This window comes from Osmerus mordax, chromosome 24, assembly GCF_038355195.1.
Source record: "Osmerus mordax isolate fOsmMor3 chromosome 24, fOsmMor3.pri, whole genome shotgun sequence".
Lineage (NCBI taxonomy): Eukaryota > Metazoa > Chordata > Actinopteri > Osmeriformes > Osmeridae > Osmerus > Osmerus mordax.
Genome location: NC_090073.1, coordinates 4138717 through 4158641, shown reverse-complemented (window position 1 = coordinate 4158641; position 19925 = coordinate 4138717). Strand labels below are relative to the sequence as shown.

The 19925-nt window shown below is 45.3% G+C and overlaps 1 protein-coding gene across 1 annotated transcript in view; it reads right to left on the bottom strand.

Annotated features, from left to right (window-relative positions):
- The window catches only part of LOC136933077 (protein unc-13 homolog B-like), an 87687-nt gene extending 77528 nt beyond the window's left edge, over window positions 1-10159 (bottom strand). The window contains 2 exon segments of the mRNA XM_067228456.1: window positions 6980-7009; window positions 10144-10159. Of these exon segments, the coding sequence (XP_067084557.1) occupies window positions 6980-7009; window positions 10144-10159 (46 nt within the window).
- Between the last annotated feature and the right edge of the window lie 9766 nt (window positions 10160-19925).

The window sequence follows — 19925 nt, the reverse complement described above, 5'->3', positions numbered from 1 at the left end:
AGGCAAGTTATCGTTGATGCTTGAGGGGTTCAGTTTAGGCAGGCTTGAGAATTGAAGCAAAAGCACAAGTGCTGTCTGAATATTCCTAACATCATATACATCCAGTCCAGATTTGTTTTCCAATAACAGCTAGACAGCATCATCACCTCATCTCTCACTGCTTTTGTAGCCTGACTTGGATAAGAGCCTAGATCTTGTGGTAAAGATACCTGCTTTTCCAATGAGCTGGTGTACACTGACAGTCACAAGCAAGGCTGGTATTGGGTCATGAGGTGTTCACTTTCATCCTGATTGCAACTTTCTGTGAACATCTCTGGTTGTTCATTAGTAAAGAGCAATGATTACAGTGCTTGTGGGCCTAAACCGCATGTTAAAAAAAAATGACACACGGCATAAGGATTTTATTCTAGTCTGTTAATTACAAACATCAGCAAATCTATGTCCACATCAAACAATTTAGTCTTTAAGTATAGTACTTTAGGAGGAAAAACCTGGTTATAAGTGATACATCCAAAAAAACTGAGAAATGCTGTAAGAACACTGGATACAGGCTACCTGTCAGAGCAGGACAAAGTCCATCCTTGTGATGTACTGCTGTACCTCAATAGAATTGTGTTTGTCTATGATGAACAACAGCAAATGTCCCCAATTCAATTATTTAATAAAAAACAAGCAAACTTAGAACCATGGTCTTTTATGGAAATGTCTTGATATCGACCGCTCCACAGATCTCAATTAAATTTCACGGTAAAAACAAATAAAAAAACGAAACCCAATCTTTCTTAGGGACAAATATCATCTTTAAAGCTCATTAAAGAGAGGGCAGATATTAAGAGGAAGAAAACTCAATCAAGTAGGATTTCTGAGTTCAGAATTCACAAATGGAAAAAAGCAATAATTCAACTCCCTAGGACAAAAGACAGACACAAAAGAAATTGCAATATAAAAAATGTCTCCATTCTCCAAAACATTTACATACTTTGTCCATTTATAGGAAATAATGCCATTAGATCCTAATGTAAGCTCATAAAAGATGGCATTTTAAAGAGTGTATATTAATTTTAATCATAAAATGCTGGTCTGAACAGATTCGGCCTGTATTAAAGCTATTGTTTTGTGGTCTTATTACAATTTACAATCTTCCCACCAGAGATGACCACCCTCAATCTGTTTAATACTTTAGATTTTGAGTAGGGAAAATAGTTGAGATTAGATCCATTTTTTATAATAAAAACAACATACTTTGAGGTCAAAAGGACCTTCTTCCAATGACTGAGTGGTGCCGATTTGTTCATGTTTATCAATCAGCGGCTTATGTGATCAGTCATGAATCTGTGAGCCTTATCCAGACTTTATCATTAGGGATGGGGGGGGGGGTGAAATGTATAAAATTCAGTATTGCGATTGTTGCATGTTGTGTGATATTTATATCATCACGCTGACACCCACATCTGACACCCACATACATTTTTCGATTTATAGTTTGGCAACTCTTGTTTTTTCTGCCCTTGTGTTTATTTAAACGTGAAAATCATGGAGGAGAATGACACCAGAGAAGACCTTTAATATTTTACTAAATTGTACATACAGTATAACAATACATCTTGAATCACAGCCAAGTATCGCAATAATATTCATCATCATGGCACCAGTCCAAATGGACAGTCTTCAAGGAAGACCAAAATCTTGATATCACTGTTAATGTAAATTCATCAATTCTATAATTACATGTGATAATCTGAAGGAATTAATTCTTTACCAAGAGTCCATCCGAAAGGAAAACTATGCTTGAATTAATCAAATGTGAATTAAAATGAACAATATGCAAGATAACAATCTGGTTGAAATAAAGAGAATAATAAAATAGTATCACTTTGTAAAATGATAGTGAAAGAAACAGAAGAGAAGTTTTAGAAGTCTAGCAGTGTATTTAGATTAGGTGAGATGATGTGCAGTCTCAGAGAATTGGTCCTTGGTCATATGAGCCATGTTTGAATAGCCCACCAACTACTGTTGAGACCAACCGTCTCAACAGTCTCTGAGGTTGACAGGGATGCTAGGGCAGACAGGTAGTCCATGGGTTTTCTTCCAAGTTCACAATTTTGTATTTCGTCAAGTCATTACATTTGATTCATTTAGCTGAAGCTTTTATCCAAAGTACAGACTGTGCATGTACAAAGTACAGCAGGAGATCACATACTTCAGATCCTAGTGGGGGATACTGCCAAGCACAATGGGAAGTCCCTGGATGTGAAGAAAAGGTTCTCGTCTCACAGCTCGACGTCCTAAGAACTGAAATGTTTTCAGGACTTGTTTGGTGCAGACATGTCATCTAAAAACAAGAGGTCAGGCAATCTAGCAAATTTTCATTAATTATGTACCATGAATTATCACTTCCTTCCCCTCTAATTCCCTGCACAAACCTCTTATTTTTGCCCAAAGAAGAATGACAAAAATACTGAACTAGTTGTAATTGAGATACTATACTTCATGCAGTCCAACTGTAAAATAAACATAATCCTCCAACATATACTACAGTGACTGCATATTCACATAAGGCAAACATTTCAACCATTTTAAATTGAGCAATTCAAATCTAACAAAGTAACCTAAATATCTACACCAGCTTGCCACTTGAAAATGCTAATTTGCATGAAAGCGCCACATTAAAACAGCGTAAAGTGATTTATAAAGTCATTATCATCGGAGGACATTTTAGCGCAGGACAAAAGACACTCGCAAAACAGTCAGAGAGAACGTGGGAAAGGTAATGGGAAAACGTAAGTAAGCAGGGGAGCTTTTGAAAAGTGAAAGGCTCTTTACTTTTCAATTCCAGTCCAACGTATTTTCCTCACTCCGTGGCTTCTCTTCAACAGAGAGCCTTTGAGGTCGAGTACAGGTCCCCGACAGGCAGCAAAGTTGCAGATACTGAAACCTGCCCTCTTATCCATAAAGGAAATATCCCAGACTGATTAATCCAGTCAGGCTTGTTAGGGAGTGTGAAAGGTCAGCTATATCACTTCATATTTCCTGGCATCTGAGGCATTGTGTGAACTTTTAGGTGACTACTGTAAGCACTGGGTGTGTCTCTCCTTTCTATTTCATGCACAGCAAGTGGGCCTGTTCAAACTACACAGAGGAAGTGTGTGATGACCAGACAGCTAATCCTTGTTTGATTACGTTTCTCAAGTACCCCTCTCTGCGTGGGTGTGTGTCTGGCTATGTGCACACCTGTGTGTCTGTGTGTGTGTGTGTGTGTGTGTGTGTGACCTCATCTCCCCTCCTGAGGAACCACCAGTAGACAAGGCTCTGCCAGTTTGCGCCTCAAAAAGAGGGAGGCGAAGTCATGGAACTGATGGAGAAGGTGAAACGCACAGACGCAAATGGAGGAGAGGAGTGACTGACAGTCGGGGGTTCCTGATCAGCAGTAGACTTCCTGTCCTCCCCTGGACTTCCAGCCCCTCTCTACTGCGCTTTGATTACATGCTTTCTCCTCCACAGGAAATTACACTTGCTCAAAAATAACAGCCAACTGTGAGGGTCATCAGGGTGTAGGGAAACTGACTAGAATCAAATCCAGTCTCCTGAAATAGCAGGTACTTAGTCATGGATATATTTATCTAGGGGTGCTAAATACTGACAAATACTTGATGTTGCTCCTCAGCAAATGTGTCTATTGTGTACTGTATGTACAGTACACAAAAAAGTGTACAAAAAGAAGGAATTGCAGTTCTATAGTTCACTTTTCAGTTCACCAAGGTTTTCTATAAAAATCCTCTTCAAGTCAGAAAGAAAAATGTGGGCAAACAGGATATATTTTGCAACTCCCTCATTTTACGTGTACAATACTACACATTATGCCTCGTCGAGGTTCAGCCATGGGGGGGGGGGGGGGGGGGGGGGGGATATCTTGGAAGTGCATAGGGTGGCTTTGAAAACGTTTAAACAGGCACCATGACAGAATATCATCCTCACTACAACACAGAGGGTTAGCCAGAGCTGAAATGAACAAAGCCTTCACACTGACGGCTCATTGTAATTTCATCCATCACCCAGCGCATGGCTGTAATGACGAGCCAGGCAGGGGGTGAGGGGGTTAATCATAGCATAATCCATCATTCTGTTAAGAGGGTTGCCAGGTTTGTGATTAGGAGGGGGTGGGCAGAGGGATGGCATGATATGGACAGCCCTATTTCCTGCAGGAAAAGGGGGTTAGTGGGAGAGGCTGATTAATCGTTTATTTACCATCCTGTCAGTAGTCGCCTCCAAACTGTGTTGGTTTCCTTCATTCCCACTGAGGATTTTTCCCTCTCAGAGATAAAATAATATACAATTTGGTCTTGGAGAACTTCCTACTGAGAGCTGAGAATGCTTGCTGTTTATTTCTGTACTGTTTGAATGGACTGATGGAAGTCCCTTCCAAGTTGAAACTAGATTTGTCTTTGCTCTCGGATGAGACCAACAACAGCCTTCCTCTAGGGCTCAGGGAAACAAACCAGCATATAAAAGAGACCAACAGAGGAACATTTAGGCTGATTCACTGCTGTGAAGAGGTTGGTCAATACGGTGAGTGAGCTGGACATTCCACCATGGTTAGTGAAACTGATTACCTTTCTGTTCCTCAGATTACCAACTTCTTCTGAGGGGAAACAGAAGAAGAAACCAGTTTGTCATGTCCACTCAAACTCACCCTCAGAGCTTGTAGGTGAAGAGTGCAAAATAAAAACACAGGGAGAGGCTGGGATGAGAAGCAAGGAGGACTAGATGACTGTTCCATCAGGCCACATCCCAGCATGCAGCAGGGCCTGCCAGGGAGCAACCATCTTCATTCATAATTAAGGGACGATGACTCATATAAATAAACAAGGTATACAGTCGGTCAGGCGCCAACATTGCTGCATGGCAGACTTGGGTGGGCTGGCATTTAAGGAGCTGTCTTCTACGGTGACAGATACTAGATTATGATGGAAGTTGCTGCTGGGGAGAAGAACCTCAGGAGAAGATGATTCTAGAGAACAATGTTCCACATTCCCCTTTATGCCCAAAGGTTATCTGTAAGAACAACCAATCAGACCACATCTTGATCCTTGCTTATCAACGAATGACTACCAATGCGACAGTAAGTCACGCGATGAGGTGTGAGAACCAGCATGCAACAGCAACTCCAGTCTTCAGCTTATGGAGGCGAGGACGGGATATCTCCCAGCCTACAAGTGTCGACACAAATGACTGACGGTGAAGACGATCGTTTCCTCAAGTTCAATTTCCTTTGGAAATATCTCTGTGACATTCATTCTCCATGCCATCTCTCTGTTTGGGGTCTAGGTTTTGTCTTATCTGCCCTCTTTCTCTCTTCCTTCATCGTTTCATACTCTCACTTTTAAAAGGACCGGTCAGTTTCTCTTCTATATGGTTGTTGCACTCAAGCTATGAACCCTTCGGTCATTCAATCTCCAAATTCCATCTTTCACTGTCTCCCCCTCAACCTTTTCTCACATGCCTTTTTTAGAAACAGGGGAAATCATAGCGCTGATTTGGAATTGAATAAATATTCCCTCATGCAAATCTCCTCAAACACACCTCATCAACTGCACAGCTGAAGGAAATTCTGCCAGCAAGAATGACAATCTCTGAATCGGCCAAGTGTCAACATTGACTGTTTGGTCAGTATAAACAATCAGACGAGTTTACTGAGAAAAGAGCTTCATCTTCACAGTGAAGGTATGAAGTTTAGTACCGAAGACCTTGGATTTGATCAGCGAAACCAAATCCAAGTTTAGACTGAAGGGAATGAAGTGTAGGCAAAGGCTTTCAGACAAAGAGGACTTGAAGAGTGGACTTATTACAATAATCAGCCACAAAAAATGGCCACATTTCACAAAAGTAATTCAGACTGACATACAAAACTAGCCTCTTTAAAAGGAATCCCTCCCCTGGGAAGGTAGGCGAGGCTGGGGGGCTGGGGGGCTGGGGGGGGGGGGGGGGAGGGCGGGGGAAGGGGGGGGGGGGGGGGAGAGGGAGTCTTCTCATAAACCAGATCACCCTATTCCCCAAACTGGGGCATATGATAGCGATATAATTGATGTGGTTTATCTGACCTGAGACACACAATACAGATATACCTTATTATACTGTCAAAGTGTGTGTGTGTGAACAAACTTTGAAACGGTTTGCTCAGAGGCACAGTATGTCCCTGTAACATTTCAGCGGCGTGACATTCTCTGCAGGAGCACTGTTCCCTGCCATGCCGCGCGGCCACAAAAACAACCGGCCGATTCTTCATCCTCTCACGTCGTGCAATAACCATCTGACAGCTCTTAAAGACACCCATTCAAAGCTGTCTAATCATCGGGGAGCAGCCCTTCTCCTCCTCCTCCTCCTCCCGCACCCCCTCCACCCCCCCCCCACCAACACCCTGAAGGATAATGCTCTCCATCTCCTCTTTCATCTAAAGATGACATGCTGTCATTTTGAGTCACCAGGTGGCCCTTCGTCTCTGATGATCTATTGATTCCCCCCCCCCCTCTACCTCCAACCCCCCCCCCCCCCCCCCCCCCCACACACACACACACATCTTCCTTTTGACTTGCTTCTTCTCATTCTCCCGCTGTGCTCCCCTCAGGAAGTGAAGACACGAGTGAGGCACCAGCCGGGCCAGGAGTGGACACCAGGAAGGACAGACATGGAGGGAGGTGACACCAGACTAGGGAGGTGACGCCAGACTAGGGAGGTGACGCCAGACTAGGGAGCAGCCCCGACGGGGCGGAGAGGACCGGAACTACGGATTGGCGTGAGAGAAGACAGCCAGCGGCCATGTTCTTGAGTGATGGGCTCGACTGGACGCCGCGCTGCCCAAGCGAGGTCCAGTTCTCGGCCTCCCACTGGATCCCTGACCCTAACCTCTGACCTCTGAGATGTGTGTTTTTTTTCCCCATGCGTGTGCGTGCGTGTCGGTGGGAGAGTGTGCATTCTCTCTTACCTGGGGGGCCGTGGAGCTTGGCTTTTTTGACTGAAAGGAAAGAGAAAGAAAGGATACAGGTTAGCCCAATAACACTGTGTGTGGAAGAGCTTGCTTAGCCCCCAACCCCCAACCCCCCCCATGCAAAGCCAATAGAGCACTTGGAGAAAACGAGCTCTTAAAAGCTCAACTGGCTGTGAAGCTCTACGAATAGCAAAGATTTACCCCGGGCAGTTAGTTCAGCTAGGTGGGACATCGAATGTTAGGTGCTAGAGTCTGACTTAGTCTATTCTTATAACAATTAGTTTCGAACGACTCTTTCATTAGTTTAATGAAAAGCTACACCCCATTGACAGAAAACATCTAGATATTTTTGGGGCTATATCACTGACTCTGGCGTATGATTACTTTGTCACAGCCTTTGAGCCGGGCATGTAACAGTACAGATTTCAGATTATGTGGTTGTCATTACATACTAATGACAGTGGTAAGCCTGTTGTTATAGTTAATTGGTTTATTTCTACATACAAACACACATTATTTATTCAAGCACCTCACACAGACAGAGAGAGAGCGAGAGAGAGAGAGAGAGAGAGAGAGAGAGAGAGAGAGAGAGAGAGAGAGAGAGAGAGAGAGAGAGAGAGAGAGTGAGTGAGTGAGTGAGTGTGAGAAAAAGAGAGAGAGAGAGAAAAGGAGAGGGAGAGAGAGAGAGAGAGAGAGAGAGAGAGAGAGAGAGGGGAGAAGACAAAGAGAGAGAGGTAAACGAGTGCTAAATAGGCAATTTGTCTCAAGTCGTCAGCACAGCGTGGCTCTGTCCATGTTGGCAGCAGCTCTGGGGAGGCCCGATGACCTCGTTGGCACTGTGCCAGTCTGACTGTGCCGCCTGACTGTAGGAATTACCTCACGATGCCAGTCTGACTGTGCCGCCTGACTCTGTAGGAATTACCTCACGATGCCAGCCTGACTCTGCCGCCTGACTCTGTAGGAATTACCTCACGATGCCAGCCTGACTGTGATGACTGACTCTGGAGGTAATCCTCTTGGGGAAAAGACTACAATACCCAAGAGGACAAGTTCTACACTTTCGCCGCCTTAGCGGTTGAAAAAGGAAATGACAAATCCAGGTTAATTTTGAGTTCTCTTACATGTACTGAGCTGCCTAAGTTGCAATCAGCTGTCTGGTGCAAAAGAACCACTTAAATGTGTCTTCTGGCTTTCCTACTCTATCAGCAGGTCAGGGTCCAACTCCGGGGAGTCTGTTGGCTGAGCGGTGAGGGAATCGGGATAGTAATCCGAAGGTTGCCAGTTCGATTCCCGGTCATGCAAACTGACGTTGTGTCCTTGGGCAAGGCACTTCACCCTACTTGCCTCGGGGGAATGTCCCTGTACTTACTGTAAGTCGCTCTGGATAAGAGCGTCTGCTAAATGACAAAATGTAAATGTAAACTACACCCTCACTATGGGACTGTGGTTTGTCCACTTTCATAAAGAGCAGTGGACACCAGTAACTATAACTGGACAATGTGGAATGATCTACTGTAAGGAGCAATGGGTTGTCAAATCATTATTCTCATTGAACAGAAGATTAAACGGTGCAGTTAACACAAGCAAGCGCTGATGAGTAAAACACACATGAGCAATCGTGGTATTGGGCAAGGATCTCATTCAACAGCTGGTTTCCTTTTGATTGAAAGTTTAAAGGGCCAACCTGCAATACCTGCTTAAATGGGACTAAGGAATACCTGGATATTTCACATGTTCAGAGCCACAGCCTTAAAGGATGAGGGGAGGAAACAAACAAACACAACACTGTAGTTCACTATCGACAGTAAATGAGTCAACCATCCCAGTATTGCATCGCGGGAACAGCGTATCTTGCAGAAGAGGGCAGTTGGCTTAACAGTCAGAGATCACTCGTGTCGAAGTGGGAATGCTGCTACGACTGTGTAGGAGCGAGCTGTGGCTAGGGGGGGGGGTTTCACAGGGAGATAATCCCTGGACTAAAGCCGGAAGCAGGGCTCGAGTCGCCAGTCCGTGACACAGAGGGAGAGACACGAGAGACACACCAGGACAGGACCTGAGAGCACCTGGCTGTCGAGTAGGTCAGGCGACCAGATACTGTAAATCCTTGGACTACCAGGAAACACGAAGGATTTTCACAGGTCCACGCGACACCTGGGTGACCTGAATGGTTCCCAGGTTGAACTCTAACACGATCTTAGTCCTCTGGCCTACAACAGCCTCAAGGAAACTCAGTCAAGGTTAGTTTAGTAAGGTTAGTTAGGAAGCTTCACACACTTGTAGGGGGGAACATATCAGAATCGAGCATACATTGATAACATCGGAAAGTAAAAGCGAATTTCCTGTCTGATGTACTTTTTCATAACGCTGTAGGCTTCACACATTATGACAGCAAAAAACAATACATTGTTCGACATAGCAGGACATCTAAGATTTCTATCTGCCACTATGAACGAGCGGACATTCACTGCCTGTCACCACTCATGTCTACTAGCACTAGTACATATTCATTTTTTTTCCATGAAGAAGGGCTACGTCGGATGTCTACACGACGACAATTATGTCGTTCCAGTTAGGCGCACAGTGATGACATCATTAACTTGACGCGCACAGCTCTTTGAAGCGCTAGGTCTCTGGGGTCTGCTTTGAAGCTGTGGTAATAACATCTCATCGGCCGAATCAAAGGCAGCTTTTAGTATTGCCCATCTGGGTCTGTGAAGTCTGCTTTGGTGACTGACTGGTGTGGAGAGTGACATCACCTTCAGCATGAGCGGAGGAGGGGGTGCAGGTGTGTGTGTGTGTGTGTGAGGGCTACCTCTTCCGTGGCTCAAGCTATGCACATGAAGGATTTGTCTCATGTTCACCATCCATACACAGTACTGACGACACAATACACACTCGTTTCACGTAAGCACACAGCACACACACACTAACCAGTGGCCAGTCCGGGGACCCAAAAGTGTTTTAATGTCACTGGATGGATTCTGTCTACCGGTGATGATTAGACAACACACCAACAGCGGTACCTGAACCGACTTAAAGCTCACCTACCACCGAGAGGGGACAAGGCTTGAAATTGCACCATTGCCTATATTTAGCCATCGGCTTTTCAGCCTCAAGGTGGGAGCGGTGAGGGGGGATTGAGATTTCTGAGGGGGACTGACCCGTCGGCTCGGCCATTATGGCCTGTTATTGCCATTTAATAACAGCTGAGCCCCTCGCGCTGGCGATGCAAAAAGCACGTCTGTCACTGAGGGAGGAAGCGTGTGCGCGTGTGAAAGAGAGAGATCGCGACCGTCTCGATTTAGACCGCTATCTCAGACCATGAACCCTTTTAGCCGTGGTTGGAGGGTCAGCTCTGTCCAAGTTGGTTACAGGGCAGCAGGGGTGAAAGTCCATCTTTAACATCTTCCAGGATGCCAATCCTGCATGACATCATCATTAATTACAGCATCAGTCTTCGCCCCGCGCTGTGTCACCGCTTCCCCATGGCAACGGCCCAATTAGAACGGGCTCCTGAGAACCCTGGTGACCGACACCCTGAGGAGAGCACCTTTGAGAGGAGTGTGTGTGTGTGTGTGTGTGTGTTTACGTATGCATACTTACCTATTGTTTCATAGCCAAACATTACACTTGGATGTGCGGCAAAATGGATGTGTGCATCTGTGTGTGTGTGTGTGTGTATCATCACTGTATTAGCCTGTCCAGAGGGGAGGGATTTCATGGACAAAACAAGAGAGCTTCCTCTCCAAGCTGACGGACCCGGCACACACACGTCGAGACAGGCCCGCAGCATCGACAAACAGACAGATATCGCCACCACAGTAGCTTTTCTGACTTTAAGCGGATTTGATGACGCAGTCATATCCACAAGCCCCACAGTACGCAATCCCATGGATCGGTAGAGCACTAGCAGGTGCCATCCACACATTTCCAGCGGGTCACATGCATCGTAGACTGAAGGGAGATACGCACGTCATCGAAATCAAAATAAAAGACACATTACTTCCCGATCACGCCGTTTCGTAAACCCCTCATTTCCAAAACGCTCTTCCTCAAAGCTCGGCTGTCCAAACATCAGATCAGTCGAAGGCACGCACGCACAGACTATTTCAGGCGGTGCAGCCAGCTCACCAGAGGGGGGTCAGGAGGGGTCAGGAAAACGACCACAGCGATAATCATTTTCGAATCCTCTTTCATATTCGCCGCTACATATTCAGTAAAGCAGGCCAACTGTCTGTTATACACGTGTGTGTGTGTGTGTGTTTCAGAGAGAGACATGCCCACTGAAATTACACCAAATGGATAGCAGACATGTTGCGTAGATATCGCCCATGAAGCCACGTTCCTCCTGGGTTTGGCCAGTCAGGGAGCCTGTCACACGCAGTATAGAGCCAGACTCAATGTAAACATATCAACGCGATAATGGCTCAGTGGAAACTAGGGATTTTGACAGAAACATCCCGTTTTAGGGAGTTCGAGGGATATAGAGGGAATTACCAGGAGGAGGATATTTTGTGATTTTATTCATTTGATAGTTGGGTGAGACACCATTTTAATGCTAAGAATCTGCAATGTTTGCAACAAAGGGATGCATAGTGTGAATAGGAGGTTGATAAAAGAAGTCATAAAAGAAGATGTTCAGCATCTTACAGCCAAGCTGCTAAACTGGATACAATTTCTACAGGATTTTCAATAGCAAATGTACTTATTATATACAAGTATTACATCTAAGTTGAACTTCAACACTGATGCAGATATGTATACCTATTTTAATATACACGTGTGTCTTCCAATGGCTTCAGTGTAGGGAGAAGAGAGAGTTTGACAGTATTGTTAGAAATGGCTTCCAAACTGCTTGGGTGAAGACTAAAAGAGAAAGGAAGTAAAAATCAAATAAGCAGGAAAGTGAATCAGTACCCTGAGCCCTCTTTATCCCACGTGTGAGCCCCCGCCACACACATACTCACACACGCACACACACACACACACACTCACACACACGCAGCAGCAGATGGCCAGAGGATTATTCCCCCCTCCCCCTCAGGACCAGCTTCTGATTCTGCACTTGTGTGCCTCTCATTCCAACGCTGTCCTCTGCACATCTCCTACTTCTCAACCCAACACTGTCCTCTGCACATCTCCTACTTCTCAACCCAACGCTGTCCTCTGCACATCTCCTACTTCTCAACCCAACGCTGTCCTCTGCACATCTCCTACTTCTCAACCCAACGCTGTCCTCTGCACATCTCCTACTTCTCAACCCAACGCTGTCCTCTGCACATCTCCTACTTCTCAACCCAACGCTGTCCTCTGCACATCTCCTACTTCTCAACCCAACGCTGTCCTCTGCACATCTCCTACTTCTCAACCCAACACTGTCCTCTGCACATCTCCTACTTCTCAACCCAACGCTGTCCTCTGCACATCTCCTACTTCTCAACCCAACACTGTCCTCTGCACATCTCCTACTTCTCAACCCAACACTGTCCTCTGCACATCTCCTACTTCTCAACCCAACGCTGTCCTCTGCACATCTCCTACTTCTCAACCCAACGCTGTCCTCTGCACATCTCCTACTTCTCAACCCAACACTGTCCTCTGCACGTCTCCTACTTCTCAACCCAACGCTGTCCTCTGCACATCTCCTACTTCTCAACCCAACGCTGTCCTCTGCACATCTCCTACTTCTCAACCCAACACTGTCCTCTGCTCATCTCCTACTTCTCAACCCAACACTGTCCTCTGCACATCTCCTACTTCTCAACCCAACACTGTCCTCTGCACATCTCCTACTTCTCAACCCAACACTGTCCTCTGCTCATCTCCTACTTCTCAACCCAACGCTGTCCTCTGCACGTCTCCTACTTCTCAACCCAACACTGTCCTCTGCACATCTCCTACTTCTCAACCCAACACTGTCCTCTGCTCATCTCCTACTTCTCAACCCAACACTGTCCTCTGCTCATCTCCTACTTCTCAACCCAACACTGTCCTCTGCTCATCTCCTACTTCTCAACCCAACACTGTCCTCTGCACATCTCCTACCCATCTCCTCCTCAGGCCCTCGTCCAACATCGCACCACTCTGTTCATCTATGTGCCGTCCACAGCCCTTTCACATTCATCTCATGTGGTGAGTTTAGTTCAGACTAACTCACAGGCATATCGTTACACACTAGCCATCGTTCTGAGGGGGAGGGGGGGGGGGCATTGGGAGCAGACCCCCAGTTTGTACCTGGCGATGTTAGGTCAGATAGATCCTGTTTTATCCTGTCTTTATGAACGGACCCACAACCAGGCTTGTCACCCTCCCTTCTAATGCCTCGTCTGCTCACTTATCCCCGCTTACCCAGTAGCCATAAGACATGAGTGCTATGCATGTTTACGTGTACATTCATTCATCTCACAAGCGCTTTTATAAACAGGGACATGCAGAAGTGCATTCGGTGAGGCGCAGCAGACCATAAAGCAAGTGCACAGTTCTGACAGTATCACAATTAGTACTTTGACGGAACAATTCTGTGTCACAAGACAGCGCCACAGCAACATCATGTATCAAATACAACATTACAAGGAGGTGAATATTTTCAGATGTGGTTCTAATTGTCATCCTAAAATGACTGGGGTACTGAGTGAGCTGTGTTCTCAGGAACGGTAGGTCGAAGGTACTTCATCTTCCCCCTCAGTCTTGACTTAACAAGACTTTGACAGGCTGGTCTACAAGGCCTTCAAGTCTACTGTTTACAACGACACAACAGGAAACCGACTGTCCAAATCAACTGAACTACAACGGTCTCTTGTTTTTGCGTTTCGCGTGGGTTCCTCTCGTTTGGAGTTCCAAGTGGTCAAGATAGCCGTGTTTTAGAAATGCTTTTACAATTCACCACACAAATGGGCATGACAGTGCAAACGTGTATACACATGGAAGGATTATGGTGGAATGGTTTAGAACTGGCAGCTTTCCTCACTACTCTCGGGGAAAGCATCGTATCTCAATAACATGGACACAGGGTCAACTGTTGCTTCAGGCTATGCGATTACCACTGCATCAAGATGTGGTTACTCTCGGAGATTGATAAGGACCCACCCATTCATTTAAATCAGGTGTGTTGGAAGAGGGAAACATCTAGAACATGCAGGGCAGGTGGTCCCTGAGGACCATAGTTGAAAACCACTGTTGTAGGTTAACAAAATGTACTGCAGTGTCCTAGTGTCATTTTTAGAGTTCCAATAATATAAGGAGCTTGAGTGATAAGTGCTAAGGGGGTATGTGAGAGTAAATTCTGAAACTAAAACTAAATACTAAATACTTGCCAATTACAGCTTTCAAAAACTTGATCACTAAATGTCATGATCCTTAAAAAAAAAAATTGGGGGGGGGGGATTTTTCACCTGCTTTCTAAGGTTTGCGTTTGCATTTACAACCCCCAGCCAGTGTCATTTTGCAAAAACTCTCTAGACATTTATTTAAGGTCCCAACAAGACAGAAATTTATAAATACATGTAGAACCTTTACTGGGATGTAATTCTTTTTGACAAAAACTCACCTCTGACGCACAACAGAGACATCGTTATGGATTTCACTTCTCGCGCAACAGTTCCTCAACAATTTTTGACAGGTATTCCGTTCAATGGATATACTATCCGACAGCCTGTTGCACTGCAGAGAGCCGAGCTGCTGTCATCGCAGTTCACCGAATAGCGAACGTGCTGTCATTTACTTCAATAAGATGTTTCACGAGCAATTGCACCCGGCATCGCAACGCCATGATAGAAAAGTAAAGATTTGACCCGAAGGTAGAGTGCTCAGCAGGAGCTTTGGGTTTGAGATGACTGTCATGAGAAGGACCCAATGAGAGACAGAATCATTTGTAATAGGGCGGGACTTGAGTTAAATGTGGGCCAATTGAAAGCGAAACAGATGGATTGATGCCGGCGTTCGAAGGTGAAGGTAGTGACGTAGCCTGTCATCGAACAGGTAAACAATAACGTATCGACGGGTATAAAAACTTGCATTAATTTCAAACACTCTCGGCCAAAACAACCCAGTTGTAGCCTGAAGAGCTCGTTGGATATTGTTATATTCATAGTTTGTATAAATTGTATCTGGTTGTCTGTTTATTATTGAAAATAAATCACATTCTAACATGTCAATTATGTAATTGACAAGTCAGTTATGAGTGATGTAGGGTCCTAGATTATGAGCGATGAGGCCATCTAGTGGGAGAATAAGTTATAACTCAGGATTTACCATGTAGGGACAGGCCTGTGCAATACAGCATTCTGAAAGGAATAAACGCAGAGAGAAAAGGAGTCGGAAAGAGAGAAGCAAAGGAGAGGGGGGGGGAGAGAGATTGAGAGACAAGAAGAGGAAACACAAAGAGGGATGGAATTGAAGATGGAGAAGGGGAGGCAGAGAGGAGAGGAGAGAACAACAATGGGAGCTGAGATGGAGACCAAAAAGGAGGAGTGGAAGAGACAAAGAGTTTGGGAAAAGGGTGACCTAAGATGCAAAACAACAAGAGGAGAAAGTAGAAAGGGAGTGGGGGGGTCAGCAGAGATCATGGGAAATCAAGTTGGCCGATGTACACAAGATGAAAAAAGAGGCTACAGACCACATTTGGCTCCAACAAACAATGGATATGTAAACAGAATTAGTTGAGAACAGGACTGACAATCCTAAGAGAGGGTGAGGAAACGAGAGAAGTACAGTAGGGATGGGAGAACGTCAGCAAAGAGGTTGAAGAACGAATGAGAGTGGGAGCCGTTGACAACAAGGAAAGAGACATGAAGGCAACCAGGAAGAGAGAGAGCAGAAACATAAAGAGGCTAAACTAGCCCATAAAGCGTGGCACGTGGAACAAACCGATCGAATGGAAAACCATTACCTACTTTTTCTAATCTTCACTCAAAGCCATTCTATTTATGTCGATTTTACGTTTAATCAGACTTTCAAAATGTTACTTGTCTTGTTGTGCTTCAACCTAATAAGGGTATTCTTTCCATGTACCACCGAAGATGGTTCTAAAGTCTCTTCCTGAAAACGCAACTGTCTTTTGTTTTGCAGCATGAAATGACCGATCACCCTAGTTGCTCTTCATTCTAAAGTTTCCTTCCTATAGTATTCATAATTCCGGATTATCACCCCTCCGTTCCCCTCAAACACTCAAAAAATAGAATTGTCCAGCACTTTTTTCTTCCATTGACTGCACAGTTAGTAATTATGTTACTTTTCTCAACTTATCAGTTCCACGGTGAATACGTTCTGTTTTGACCTGCGTATATGGAGCCAGTGCTGCCTGATGAGTAACACCATGCTGATCTTGTAAGCACTCTGTTGTACTTCTCATTATCATGACTCACAGTTGTGTTGACTATCAACCTGCAGGGCAACCACAGGTTAAGAACATCCAGCAGAGGGCGCCAGAACACTGAACTTCACACGCTTAGATCCAAATTGCTATAATCGAAGACAGGTCAGCTGTATGTAAAACAATTTATATCTAAGAATAATCTTTCAACAATACCTGTAGAGGCTGCAGAGATTAAACCATCAATCAATGATCAATTCAACAATTTGAATACATTCAATCAATAGATAACATACCTTCAATGTAGTCAACAATACTAAAATGGAAGAATGACTGTGTATAAAGAATTAATTTCCTTTCTAACGCAAGCTTACTGTCAGACAATCAAACAGGGTTGCATGCCAGAACAAACTCCTGGACTTTTTTGTGACGTCAGAAAGTCACGTTGAAAGATGCATGGAAGACAATGGCCTCCTTATTTGACTTTCATTTCTTTTTTAAGAACACTGAATTCCATCGAAATGGTTCCTAAACATCTAATATTTTCACAATCACCAAGTCTCATAAGAGCTGACATGCAAATGCCAGTGTAACAGAGATTGTGCGTCTGTAGCAACTCATGTTTGTCCTGAGAGACAAGTTAATGAACAACCCAGACTTCATTAGTACTCTCTACCTTTGGTTAGGCCATGGTCAAGCAGGTGAAGACAGGTGTAATTCTCATAAATTATATGAGCTATGGTTGAATGGAACACGCTTCCAGGTATGTCTTTTCATAATTGTTAGAACTCAGAAAAAGACTAGTTTTAATAAACAAATGAAGCAACATTTCATGGCCATTTATATTGCCCATTACTGTGCATTATGTCTTTCTTTGAATACAGTTTATAAAAAAATATTTGAACCATGACTCATGGGTCAATATTATTAGGGTTTGGGTTGGATTATTAATATGTTGTCAGCTTTTGTTTGCTTCGCTAATGTCTTGCCCACTGTATGAAACAGATTTGTTTTGACATAAGTGGACACACACACAGACTGTACACACACATACAAACACACACAGTACACACACACGCACACACACACACGTATATACAAAGGTATCATTAACAGTGTGAACTTTTGAAGGATGAAAGTCCACTCTCTCTCATTGTAGCTCTCTCCCTCTCTCTGTCTCCCTCGCTCTCTTTCCCGCTCTCTCCCCAAAAATCGATGTTCTGATATAAGATTCAGTATAATGAGGATCAGAAACGTCTTAATAAAGGACACTAATCCCCACTTAATCCCTCATTATGCCTCCATCTGCATTCTCGACTCTTACTTCTGCAGAGACAGCACAGTCGGAGCGTATTGTTGGAGCTCGCCTCATCTCTCACCGAGGCCACGGCTGGCTTTGTCTGCCTCTCGGTGTCAGTTATATTTGATCCTCTCATTAGGCTTTCAGAAGAGATGAGCTGCTCTCGGAAAATTGTGCCTTTGTGCGCACTTCTCTGCTATCTGGCGACTGCCGTTGAGAACGAGACATATGCTTAATGACTCCTCCCCCATGAGGGACCGAGCTGTGCTGTTCGGGAGGGAGATGGGAGCAAGGAAAGGAGATGCTGTGGAGAAAAAGAGTTTTTGCCTAAAGTGTAACAGATCCAAACTTTGGGGCAGTGTGTGACTTGGGGATGTTCCTGAAGTGGGAGATGAGTCCGCTAGAAGTTCTGAGTGATGATGGCCTAGCCAGTCCCATACGATATTGGAGTTCGTTCAGATATGAATTCCCCAGGAGACCTCTCCAGTTTCCTCCTAACTTAATTCCATTTCTCTTTCTCCGTTCACCTAGATCAGTGTGCCACAGGATTTTGCTGGGGGCTCCAGATGATGACAAGGTAGGACTGTGAGAGTACTGTCCAGAGAGGAGATCTGTTCTGGAGGCAGCACTGTGAGGGGATCCAGGGTGGAGATCTGTTCTGGAGGCAGCACTGTGAGGGGATCCAGGGTGGAGATCTGTTCTGGAGGCAGCACTGTGAGGGGATCCAGGGTGGAGATCTGTTCTGGAGGCAGCACTGTGAGGGGATCCAGGGTGGAGATCTGTTCTGGAGGCAGCACTGTGAGGGGATCCAGGGTGGAGATCAGAGGATAACTGCCTCTGTGTCGGAGGGTGGAGGCACAGGCAGTAGGACGAACAGCACCTGAGACGAGGAAGAAGTGGAGGGGGTAACAGCACAGCAAACACAGGTCGTTAACTGTGTTAGTCGTCATGGCTGCGAGCAGCAACGGCAGTTAAGGCAAGTCAAGGGGGTTCATCTGTATTCTGTTATGGGGAGAGATCAAAGAAAACTCTGGTTTACCGTCTTGCATCTGAAGGGAAGAACTCAATCAATTTCACTTCCAGTAAATGTATTGGTTCTCTGTCTAAAGATGTATTTTTAGTCCTGGGAAGAATGCTGAATAAAGTTACAAATACATTTTAAAAAAAGCCTGATGACGTTCTAGACTTTTTATTAGGTGTGAATAACAACAGAGTGTCACTGGCCAACACCACACCCAAGCTGTTTACCCCACAACAAGGAGAGCGATGAAAGCCTTTTGTGCAACACTTCATATCACATACCAACCATATCAAAACCATAACACGACTGAAATTGATAGCACAGTCAGTTTATTTCGCACTTGTCCAAACTGGGAGAAGTTTTTATTGCACAAGAAGATGTGTTTGTTTCATGCGCTTTTAGTTTTATCACTTCAATCATCAGAGGAAGGGAGAGAGGTGGGTATCCGATGAATCAAGTAAATGAACAGATTATTAAAGTATGACACAAAACAGTCCATTCAGGTCGCCTGTGACATCAGCGTTTCAAATGTGATGGTGCAGCTGAAGAGTTCCAAGGCACAGAACTTACAGGAGAAGCTCACAGGATAAGTCCATGGTGCAGAATCTCCCCAGATGTGATGGTCAGCCATGCTGTGGGCTCTACAGACCACTCCCTTCCTGACCTGTTGCAACCATTCCGGATGATGATGGAGTCATCCCTGAAATTCATCCCCTGCACCTCGCCTCTCTGACCCTCTCACCACGGAGCCGACCGGATGTCCTGAACTGAAAGAGGAGAGCTTGGTTTCCTCTCCTCACCTCTACTTGAACTTGGATGACAGTTCCCCCTGTTTTCATATTCTCTCGCCTCCCCTCCACTCTCCTTCCCTCTTCTCTCCTCCTCTCCCCTCCCCTCTTCTCCCCTCCCTTCCTCTCCTCTCCTCCTCCTCTCCCCTCCCCTCCCCTCTCCTCCTCTCCTCTCCTCCTCCTCTCCTCCTCCTCTCCCCTCTTCTCCCCTCCCCTCCTCCCCTTTACTCCCCTCTTCCCGTCCCTTCCTCTCTCCTCTCTCCTCTCTCCCCTCCCCTTCCCTCTCCTCCTCGCCTCACCCCTCCCCTCCCCTCTGCTCATGTTTACACTTGGCAAAGAGAGTAGCAAGTGCAAACATTTCTCCCCAGGTGTGTCTCTGTGTGCGTCTGTGTGTGCGCTTGTGTGTGTGTGTATGTGTGGTAACTATGGGAGCACAACTGCAGCCAGACAGAGCATGTGCCAGCCGACCTCCCCATCCACTAATCACACACGATAACATCTACCAGCCGACAGACAGCAGGCAC